At 35.5% G+C, this 12,028-nt stretch overlaps 1 protein-coding gene across 2 annotated transcripts; it reads left to right on the forward strand.

Moving 5' to 3' along the window:
* The first annotated feature begins 937 nt into the window (after positions 1 to 937).
* On the forward strand, positions 938 to 10,737 carry LOC104216364 (MACPF domain-containing protein At4g24290-like). 2 transcript variants are annotated; one of them, XM_009766380.2, is made up of 8 exons: positions 938 to 1,094; positions 1,503 to 1,957; positions 2,473 to 2,711; positions 3,771 to 3,948; positions 5,352 to 5,420; positions 7,439 to 7,625; positions 8,141 to 8,307; positions 9,873 to 10,737. In XM_009766380.2, the coding sequence occupies exons 2-8, from the start codon at positions 1,697 to 1,699 to the stop codon at positions 10,554 to 10,556; spliced, it is 1,785 nt and encodes a 594-aa protein (XP_009764682.1). In that variant the 5' UTR covers positions 938 to 1,094; positions 1,503 to 1,696; the 3' UTR covers positions 10,557 to 10,737. The 2 variants fall into 2 exon arrangements, with proteins under 2 accessions (XP_009764682.1, XP_009764683.1); XM_009766381.2 differs by having other exon boundaries at positions 955 to 1,044.
* The last annotated feature ends 1,291 nt before the right edge of the window (positions 10,738 to 12,028 follow it).

Raw genomic sequence — 12,028 nt, forward strand, 5'->3', positions numbered from 1 at the left:
ATTACTAATCATTGAATATTAAATATGCTATTTAATACTCCCAGACACTGTTCATCTTGCAAATATCCTACTATATTCCATCTAGAGTTTATTAAATTTAACTAAGATTCATCCTTTATTTCATCATTAATTGGTTTAAAAAAATATTTAACACTTTTTGGTCAAACAGTTATAGAGAGGTCTAACTGTACGGTCAAACCTTCTATAACAGCCTCATTTGTTCTAAATATTTTTGAATGTTATAGCGAAGTGCTGCTATGTAGAATTTTTTTCGGAAAAAATTGGTAGATCCTTTCTTATTACATTTATTGCCATTATCTATATTTATTGCATGTTCACATTACCATATTCATTACTAATCATTGAATGTTAAATATGCTATTTAATACTTCCTGTTCATCTTGCAACTATCCTACTATATTCTATATAGAGTTTATTAAATTTAACTAAGATTCATCCTTTATTTCATCATTAATTGGTTTAACACTTTTTGGTCAAACAGTTATAGAGAGGTCTAACTGTACGGTCAAACCTTCTATAACAGCTTCATCCGAATATTCTTGAATATTATAAAAGTGCTATTATGTATAAATTTTTTTCGGAAAAAATTGGCTTTTACGGCGAAGTGTTATTGTTGTTGCAGAGGCGTCCGACTATAATTGGGAATCGTATGCACAAAGTTCCAACTCAATAGTCTTATTTCTCTCGCGTTCTGTGCTACTATCTATCTATAAATATAGATCCGAACCATAAGCTCAGAAGAAACAGCTACTTAGTCACAACACAAAAGAAAGTTAAAAAATGAATAGCTCCGTCAAGCCTCTCTTCCACCTTCCCAAGGTTGAAGAAGAAGATGAAACATCAGGAATGACCATGGCTTTTCATGACAATAAGAGGCACGAATCTTCCTCTGTAACTTTCAGGAATGCGGCAGAGACAGTAGTGCCACCAAAGAAGGTGAAAAGCAAGCCCAGATCTGAAGACATTAACGACAACGCAGAGGCTTTCATAAGGAAATTCAGGCAACAGCTGCTTCTTCAAAGAGTTGAGTCCATAGAATGAGCAAATGCTTAATAGTGGGAACATAGTTATGAGTAACTATTTCTTCTTTTTCCACTTTTCATGTCTTTCACAAATTATTGCATTGTGTTGCTATGTGTCCAAGTGTAAATGCTACGCTGAATGAGATGCAAAATTCTTCTTTCTAAATCTCGCTTTGTCTTCCTCATTCGTCTACCTTACTGTTTCTATTCCTCTATTTCCCCTTATTTCTGAATTTTCCCTCTCTGTTTCTTTATTCTCCTTTGCTTAGTTAGTTTATATTTTCTTTGTATGTCAAAGGTTAATTTGTTACCCTGGGTTGGGTGTAAAGGTTGGGGTTACTGTTTCTAATTTCCTTTTATTGGAGAGTTGCTTTGACCTAAATTTTGCAAATGAATTATGTCGTTTTCATAAAATGAATAAAATTGCACCTTGTGATACAAGTAGTAATTTTGATATAGGGCTGAAAATGGGTGGAAATGCAAACAAACAGCTGCCACGGACACTATATTTGACCGGTCAGTCATTGTCCCAACTAACTCCACCTAATCAAAATGAAAATTCCAAAGACTTGTTCTTCGTCTTCTTCAGTCAAAAGACAAAATTCAGAATCATGAACTACTATTAGCTTGTGAGGGGTGGAAGGATTATATTGATGGCGAACAAAGAGAGGGCGTTGAAACTAAGAGCAGCGGCGGAAGCGGCAGTGAAAGCAATAGGGTTAGGGTATGATATAGTGGATGACTTGAGGTTGAAGTATTGCAAGGAGGAGTGTAGGTTGATCGCCATTGAGGATGATCAGGTGCGAGACATAGCTATTCCTGGGGGAATTTTGGTTCAGAATGTTCCCAAGTCCATCCATTGCGATAAAGGCGACCGCATCAGATTTACTTCTGATCTTCTCTCTTTCCAGCAGGTGATTTTACATACAACTCTTATTTCTTTTTGGTGAACTACTCACTTGTACATATTCTCATCAACTCTGATTTACATCCAATAGTGAGTGTCTTGTGTCAGTTTAATGATAAAATTTGTAAGTTCTCATGGCACTAGAGGCATTAGTCTTCTCACTTGTTTTAAATGGTATCAGGTGCAGTTTTATGACAGTTGATTACCATATGCAATAAAACAACAATTTAATGCATGAGATAAAAGAGTTATGCTTAGCAGCCTTAGTTTTGTGTGAAGGTTTTATGTTCCTTGTAATCAATTCATTGTAAGGTTTGTATAATCATTTTTAGTTTTTTGCTATGCATATAGTTGTCAATTATTCTGGGTACCCGGCCATGCATTCCCTTGGTTCCTTTCCCTTCATGTTGTTATTACTCCTTTTCCATGTTCTACGGAAAAGCTAATATAATTATGATTAACACTTTTCAATTTTCAGTTCGACTTGAAATATCGTATGACATATTATCTTTATCCTTCTAGATGTCCGAACAATTTAACCAGGAAATGTCTCTTTCTGGTAAAATTCCAAGTGGCCACTTCAATGCTGCTTTTGAATATACCACTTGTTGGCAAAAAGACGCCGCCTACACAAAAGCTCTTGCTTTTGACGGGGTCTTCATCACCCTCTACAATATTGCATTAGAGAAGGCTCAAGTTGCACTCAATGATCATGTTAAACAAGCTGTTCCTTCATCTTGGGATCCAGCAGCGTTGGCAAGGTGAGAAAGCAGTTCTCTTGTCCAAGTACTGCTCAAGTTTTTTCTACTTAGCTTTTTTAGTGTTTGTAAGCCTTTTTGCTTCCTTTATTTTTTCTGGTTGGGAAACTGGAATGCACTGATGAAAGAACAAGCTAGAGCATGCTTGAAAAAGTTATGTTGGAATTGATTATTTCTGAATTTTGTGATACTCAACTTTTTAACTACCTCCAATCTTATATAACATCGTTCTGGAGGTTTTTGATAGGGTTTTGAATATGGCAAGTTGATAATAACCCAAGGTATTTATGGAAGTTTTTGTTGGGTTCTCTACCTGATGTGTGGTACGCAGTAGGCACACGCCGATAGTTCGAATCCTGCTGGTGGACCAAGTTTGGTATTTAAGTGGAGAAGGGTAAAGGGATGGACCTATTATTCACCGAGTTTCGAAGTTGGAAACATAAATTTCTTGGTTTTACGCACGTGTATATACAGACACACACACACACACGCACGTACTTATGTATGTATGACTCGACATCCTATGTTCGTCCATGACTGTTTTCTGTATAAGAATGGAAGATGAGCTGGGTAGGGTGACGTCTTTAACATCGAGCTCCAGAGGGCCTCCAGACGAAGAGTCGGTAAATCAAAGTCAACAAGTCAAAGTTGCTTTGCATATAGGTTGTAAGTTGTAACTATTGATTTGTTGCATTTTAGATTTTGCAAGTATGAAAAAAAAGTTGCTCTTGTGTCGCATAATATAGAAAATTTGTATAACTGAGCAAACTAGTTTTGAAATGACCCATAGTTGATGAAGGTGATTTGATTGTCGCTATCTTGCATGCAACATTTTATTGTCTACCTACCTGCAAAGAATGTTTCTGCCCCAGTAATTATGTTGTCAAAACTGATGAGATGCCAAAGGGCCATGGAATTGGAGTGCGCCAAGTTTTTACCATTGATGAGCCTTAGCTATGATACTCTATCCTGCAAATTGATCATAAATAATGTTACTTGGAGACATACTCGACATTAATTCTTAGTCTTACATCAAAAGCTGGACTCGATTGTAACTTCCAGGTTTATTGAGAAATATGGTACCCATGTTGTTGTTGGTGTGAAGATGGGGGGAAAGGATGTTGTATATGTAAAGCAGCAACATTCATCAACACTTCAGCCTGCAGATGTACGGAAAATGTTGAAAGAAGTGGCAGACCAAGGATTTAGTGATGCAAATGAACAATCCAGCACTATACTGGTAAGCACAAATAGGGCGAAATGATTTTGTGATGTCAACTTTCACAGCCAAACACACACACACAGAGGTCCAATGTTTTGGATCTCATTTCCTTGAAATGCTTTGAACTCCAGCCTTAGTATTTTATGTCAATTTTTTTTCCTTGATAAGATAAATCTTATGTCATATCTTTAGTCTGTCTTCTCTAGAAATGGCAAGCGGGGCAGGGCAGCATGGGGCGCTGCCCCTTTTTTTCTTTCTATTTTGTTAATTAGCTGAAACAGGCAAATTTAACATTTAGTATTCTTTAAAATGGTGTCTATGTAGAGGTGCTCATACATGAATTATTTGTTCTGATTTCATTCTACTTCTGTACATGCACTGCTGGCTTATATATTGTTTTTAGAGATCTCAGAGACAATAAGCACATAAGCATGTGCCATTCTTCGTATTCAACTCTCAATCCAGTTCACTATTGAAAGAAAATCAATCCATATTGTTTGTTCCAAGAACAACACCTTAGATTAACAATCCAAAAGAATGAATCATAGGATTTGTTAGAAGTTCCCAGAAATTGTATCTACTTCCATAATGGTTCATCTGGCATTACAGACAAAAAAACAAGCAAATAGTGTTTTTAATGAATAATAGAGAGTCATGTAAATATTCCTCTAGATACTTGCCAAAAAGAAAATGTAAATGATGCTCTGAGGGAAGAAAAAATTGTAAATGGTCCTCTAGAGGTCGCCCATGGTTGATTAACACAAAAGATCAGCATCCTAATAGTAATAAAACCCTTACTTGCTTGTTAGACTGCTTCATGAATATAATCCCAGCGACCTATAATTTTTGCCTCCGATTTTTCCTCCTGCTGAAAAATTTGATGCTCCTACTGAAGTTCTATTCTTGTGCAAAATTTATCCCCAATTATTCCTTTATCACCTGATATACTTGCTTACAAATATCATTTCTATATGATTTAATTATGCATTTGAATGGCGATTTTGAACTTGGAGTGGATATCCCTGATGCTGCCAATTCTTATAAACGAAAGGACTGTAAGTACAGTTCTTTTCAAAACTTGGACGAGCACTATTTCGCACTTCAATGTTATAGCATTACAAGTAATTAATGAACTTAAAATTCCTTCAAGAAACCTGACTGTGCAGAAGTGCCTTAACTTCTATACTGTTCTGATTTCTTTTCTTTATATTAATTTTCTAACTTAAAATGTTGTCTCTTTTTATCCATGCTTTTAGGTTCTTAGAGTTCTATCAGATGGACCATTAGTTTTAAGTTGCTGGTACTCGTCAAAAAAAGGATTCCTGAGCTACTCTTACAAAAATGTCTTAGCCTAGCAATTGATAAAACTGAAAGCATGTTGCACAATTTTAATATTAACATCTTAGTTTCATCTCTTTCAGCTTGCTAATAGTGACCAAGGGCTGCCCTTTGTGGATTCCACTACGTCAACTCTTCATTTTCACAAAGAGGTAACAGGTCTTGTGAATAGTAGTAAACAGAATTTTCCTTATCCTTGAAGTTTTTATTTCTTTGCAGTTTCAGATTGAAGATGTTTTAGAATAAACTTGACACAGTCAAGGTCTTTTTCGATTTCACAAAAATTAAACTTGACTTGACCTGTTTGGATATAATCCCAGGTTAATCTTGTAAAACGCCACTAGAACTTAGAAGTTCGAAAAGAGGATTGTGCAATAACCTTTTTGAGTGCTACATATACTACCCTTACTCTTGAGAGATTAGGTTTTTGAATGCTCTAGATGGAAGGGGAATCAAGTGAAAGTGGTATAAGCGTATGTCATTTGAAACTGTGGTTGAAATAAGTGATCTAGGACAGAACAAACCAAAATGACTAAAAATCTCTTCGTTTTTTTCGTCTGTATTTCACGTTCAGGAATTTTTAGGATTCTTATTCCATAAGGTGAGGCCAGTACAGTTCATGAGTGAGTATGGCTGGAACGATAGATTAATGAAGTTTTAAACATTGTGCTAACAGAAGAAGCTCTCAAGTGTACTATGTTATGTTGCGTATTGAGCAAAATCTGGGTAAAAAATGACATGAAAATTGGCACCATTTAGTATCAGGACTGGCAGTTCTATGTTTTATGTATTTCTCCTTTTCCATTGAATACAAAATCAGCACAAAGAAGCAGCCACTAATGCTTGCATTAGGATAGGTTGTCTACAACGCATCCCTTGGGGTGCGGCCCTTCCCCGGACCCTACGTGAATGCGGGATGCTTCGCGCACCGGGCTGCCCTTTTACAAAATTCAGCACAAACAAATAATTCCAATTTAAAAGCTTAAATGGAGCCATATAGTCATGAACATTGATGAAATATTGGCTAAAGCATCATGATATGTAAATAATATTACATTCAGATGATGGGTTTTAAGGGAAAGAGTGGTGACTGCAAGCTTGAGGTCTTAGGTGTAATTTTAAAATGGCAGCTCGTAGCCATGTTCTTGAAATGTGTAGTTTTTGACTTGGTTGTGGGTAGTAAGTGGTGGGATACGCCTTGGTATTTGGTGGTATGTATTGGAGATGGTGGTTAAAATGGAGTAAAATGGACAACATGACAGTGGAGTTGGAAACTGTGTGTTCGGAGATGGGAATGGCAGTTGACGGCTAATCCTTGTACCTTCTATTAAATACTGTGTGGTAAAGAGTCGGGGTAGTGGCTCTTCTTCTCTTTTAGAGATTAATAGGGAGGTGAGCATGTGAAAGTTGGCATTGGTATGGAATTTTGTGATGTGGAAGTTTTGCTGCTGCGCGTATGTTCCAAACAGCTATTTAGAAGGTAGAAGTTTGAATTGAGGTTTTTCCTCCCATGGGATGTGAATAAACCCCAAGTCATAAAACCCACAAGAAATTTATTCCATATCTTTTATCTAACAAAAACTAAAGGAGAAAAGGTTCAGTATGTGTAAAAGTAGAATGAATGTGATAATGATATAAGGGTCAAAATGCTGTTGCAAGTTTGCAACGCAATCAGCTGATTTATTTTTGTCATGATGGTGTGAGATTTTTTTAGATTGTAGCTTTACTTTTGGGAGTTAAGGTTTTATCTTCTTTATTTGTATTGCATTTGTTTATTGACATATTCTAATGATGCTTCATCATTGCATATGCATTTTATTTGATTTTTATTTTTATTTTTAAAATTTTTATCTACTTTTTCTTTTGTATATGAATAACTTCTAATGTGAACTACTATTCTTTAGTACACGTAAAAATGAACTTACTGGTTTTGTTTGGCTGCTTTTGCTGAAAATTACGTTTTAGCTCTTATTAAGTATTTTGATTGCTCAGTGCCCAGTGAAACCCGAAACTGCCTTTTCAAACCCTGGTTGGATGGATGCTTCATTTCTTTCTTCCACTTTCAGTTTGATATTCACGTTTTTTCCTTTCCTTCAAACATTTATGTTGTGTTCATTATTTGGTTATCTATAACCTTCATGTTCCTTTTCCATTCCAACTTTGACATCAGGATATTACATTCCTCTGGAAGAGGAGAGGTGGAAGCAGTATCAGAAATCTGCCACATAAAAGGTGGTATCAAACTGTTCCAATTGAACCTGATGTGATTTCAATGTCATTCATTCCAATATCATCATTATTGAGCGGGATTGATGGAAGTGGTTTTTTGAGCCATGCAATTAACTTGTACATACGTTGTAAGTCTTAATATATCCTTTTACATAGTATCGGGTGGTGTTTCCTGATTCATCTTAACAAAAGAATATCCTGCTTGCCTCTTAGGAGTGTAGCTACCTCTTTGTTTGGCTTTAAATTATAGAAAGACCTGTCTAAAGAAATAAAAATATTGTAAAATAAAGCTTGCAGCAAAATCCTGCATCGGCTAAGAAGTGTGGTTAATATTTGGATTCACGTTCGTTAGTTAGAATTTTATGGAGGATACTGAAATCCAATATCCACTCCATTCATAAATTCTGTAATCCACAACTCCTGATATTACGAGAAATAAGATGACTATTGTGAATTTATGGCTGTAGATGTTTTAAGTTAATACATTTAATCTCATCACTTAATTTGCTTACTAGGAATATCATGATTTGTGGATTTTGCACAGGCACTATTTTTAGGTAGCTATTTGTGCAAAACTCAAAAGTAACTTTCAGACAATCCATGTAATTTCTGAAGGAAGCTTATCGTTGCATCTGTCATGCAGATAAACCACCAATTGAAGAGCTTTATCAGTTTTTGGAGTTTCAGCTTCCAAGGCAATGGGGACCTGTGTTTGGTGAACTTCCTCTTGGTCCCGAGAGGAAGCAGCAAAGTGGTAAAACCCTGAAGTTCAGTTTAATGGGCCCCAAGTTATATGTTAATACAAATCCGGTAACAATTTCTTCAGCTTTTACACCTATTAGTTGTGCGGCTATGTTAACTTGAAGAATTATTTGGAGGAACTTACAGTTTGAAAGTGTTTTACATCAAATCCAATGTATGATCTTTTTGTTAAATGTTAACTAATTGAAGAAAAACGATGTTTCACATACTACCAGATATTTTTGAACGATTCGTCTCTCATGAGACTGGTTCTTAAAAATGCTAGAATGTATGCTAAGACAACTTTTCTACCCCCTCGTGGTAGAGGTAAGGTATGCGTACTCACTACCCTCCCTAGACCCCACTCGTGAGATTTCACTCGGTCGTTGTTATTGTTATGTGAAGACAACTGGCTAGCTATTCCTGCTCTCAAAAAAGGTTTTAGTGAATCATGTGTTTATTTATTTTGATATGGGGCTATATTTTGCAATGCTAAACTATGTTCATAAAGGTTGATGAGAAGCCTAACCTAAAGTGGAAGAAGTTAAACATAGTAAATGGACAACAGAGGAAATCTTTGCTCTATAGAATGGATTAGATTATGGAACTACAAATAATAATGATAAATATAGACACCTACTTGAACAGGCATGGAAGAGCCAGTTCTTTTGTTATTCATGGTCTTGTTGTATATTTTATTATTGGACGAGCTAATAAATTTTATAAACAAACTGTAAGATGTCAAGAGTACAAGAAAAGGAAACCAAAATAATGAAGTTGCATTTCTAATGAAGTTCCATTTCTACAAAATCGGTCCAATCATCATTGCATGTTGGTACTATCATTAGAGGTTGGTGTATTTAAATGAAGGTGCGATTTTTGAACTTTGCATATATAGAAAGGAGTGCCACGTATAATGCATGAAAAGTGTAACAGTAAAGAAGTATGATCGCTTGGATGTGAAATATTGGCCTCTTTCACTCTCAAAAGCTCTGTGTTCCTTACTCCATGTAATCGTTATCACTGTTTGATTTCTTCCTGATCTACCCCTTCTTTGATTCCATCTCCCTAGTAATTCTTCTCTAATAGAATCTTCATTTAGCAGATATGAATTTGTTTTTGCATCAAGCTCCCCAATTTTGCCACAAATCGGCGACCTATGAGAAGATGAAATGTATCCTTCCATGATACATTTTTTCATTTAAGAAAAAAGAATAAGGATCCTTCCTGTTAATTAGCACACATCGCACCAGCTCTCATGTGGTTTTTTCAATCCTTAGATTGTTAGCTGTTATGATAGCTCGCTATTCAGCTCTATGCACTAAAAGTCAACTTTAGTGGAGCACTGCTGTTTCACTGCCTTCATTTTCAATATTCGGAGATCCCATAGACTTGTGTCCCATTCTAAAGGGTGTTTCTACTACTGAGATGATTTAACCAATATCGTACTGGTCAAATTACTTGCCTGGCCTTCTATCTTAGAATTTATGTATTTATAAGGAAGAAATGATAATAATGAAATTGGAAGAAGTGGTAAGCAGTTACAAGTTTATAGCAGCCTATTGTTCAACCAATCAATGCTTTGTATATTGATATTTTCCTTGCGTGTATATTTTCTTGATGAATTTTCATAGGTGGATGTGGGTAATAAGCCAGTCGTCGGCCTTCGATTGTATTTGGAAGGCAAAAGAAGCAATTGCTTAGCAATCCATTTGCATCACCTTTCTTCCTTGCCAAAAAGTCTTCAATTTCAGAATGAATCATATGGAGATGCCAGCAGCTCTTCTGACCGGAGGTATTATGAGAAAGTCCAATGGAAGAGTTTTTCACATGTATGCACTGCCCCCGTAGAATCCGATGATGATTCCTCGATCGTCACAGGGGCCCAATTTGAAGTTGGAGAATCTGGTATGAGAAATGTTCTTCTTTTACGCCTTAAGTTTTCCAAAGTATTAGGTGCCACAGTCATAAAGAGACCTGAGTGGGATGGTTCCCCTGCTCAGACTGAAAAATCAGGAATCATCTCATCTATAATAAGTTCCCATTTTTCCTCCGCTCAAAAGCCATTGCCACGACCATCTGAAATTCACATAAACTCTGCACTTTATCCGGATGGACCTCCAATGCCAGCACAAACCCGTAGACTCTTAAAGTTCGTTGACACGACAGAGATGATGAGAGGACCCCAGGATCAACCTGGCTACTGGATGGTGTCCGGGGCTAGGCTTGTAGTCGACAATGGTAAGATTTCTCTTCGTGTTAAGTTTTCTTTATTAGCTGTTGTCTTGCCAGATGAAGAGGAGCCATTGCAAGGCTAATATATAAGGGTGTAGAAAGGGGGAAAAAATTGGCTGGAGATTACTTAGCGTATTTGTTATTTTGTTACTGCAATGTGAAATAGTAGGAATTTGTTAGGCATAAATTTCTCATGTATGAATGGCTATCGATAATGTACAATCTGTAAAAATGATGTTCTTGTGATTGTAATATAATTATTTTTTTTTTTGAAAGTTGCAAAAAGAAAAGAACGGAAACTTCTGTCCATTGCAGTTAAATAGTGTGTCTCCTCTATTTTGTATGATTATAATTGTTTATTATGGACTTGTAGTTTCTTGACTTGACGAGTACATTTTATTGGATTCAATTCAAGGGTCGAATGATTACTTCGAGATTACTTGTTTTAAGATCCTAAATCATGCATATAAGAATAGTCGCGTATCTCCTTGATGGCATCTTGACAATTCAAAGCTACATCAAATATATATTGAGATAAAAGGAAATTTGCACAACTATACAGCCCAAGATATTGTGTTGCACCTATGTAGTAATATTTCGGTTTTCATTTACAGTCAATATTTTTTTTGATAACAGTGTATATATATATCTTTATATATTATTATATACTTATTATAAATAATATATTGACATTGTATAAAAGTATGTAAGAGTTATTTACACAAACTTTTTATCTGACAAAATTATATATCGTTATATAAAATTATACAAAAAATGGGTTCCGTCCTTTACGAACTTCAACTCATGAAATTCAATCCAAAATGGATTAAAAAAACATCACCAGATAGCTTAAATCTTCACCAAACAGCTTCAACTTTTAATCACAACTTTAACATAACATCCCCAATGAACCTCAATCATTAATTTGTCAAAAATTTCAACAAATCACGATATTCATTTGTGAGTTTTCAAGCTTTAAAAATACTAACAATAGAGTTGCCCTTTGCCCTTCCCATATTCTTGAGTTCTTTAACATATGGTCTTTGCCTGTTTGATGTATGTTGTACAAATTAGATAGAAGAAACAGCCTTGTTCCTTAAAGCGACCAGGCAGGATAATATATCAGCTTACGCCTTACAGGAATTTAGCAAAGCAAACTACTACATCTTAAATTTATTAGTTGAGAATTCAGAGGCAGAGCCATGATTTGAAATTTATAGGTTTAGTATTTTAATTCATTTAAGCTATCGGGTTCTAAATTAATAATTTGTGCATAATTTAATAGTTTTTAAAAAAAATCTAATGTCCCTGTTGAGAAATGAGTCATGATTTTTACATAGTCGGTTTTGCACTACGAAGAGACTATTAATGAAGTTCCACCACTAAATCTGTAAATATCTAAATAACAAATGAGTTCGACTCAATTAGGAAATGTTTCCACTGCTTTTCAGTAAACCAACTGTTACAAGGAATTAGAGGAAATTACAGAAATTAAACTAAAAACTTTGCTTCAGTGCTCCAACACCAGTATGTATTCAGCCTATTTTGATCTGTC

This window comes from Nicotiana sylvestris, chromosome 10, assembly GCF_000393655.2.
Source record: "Nicotiana sylvestris chromosome 10, ASM39365v2, whole genome shotgun sequence".
In the NCBI taxonomy this organism is placed as follows: domain Eukaryota; kingdom Viridiplantae; phylum Streptophyta; class Magnoliopsida; order Solanales; family Solanaceae; genus Nicotiana; species Nicotiana sylvestris.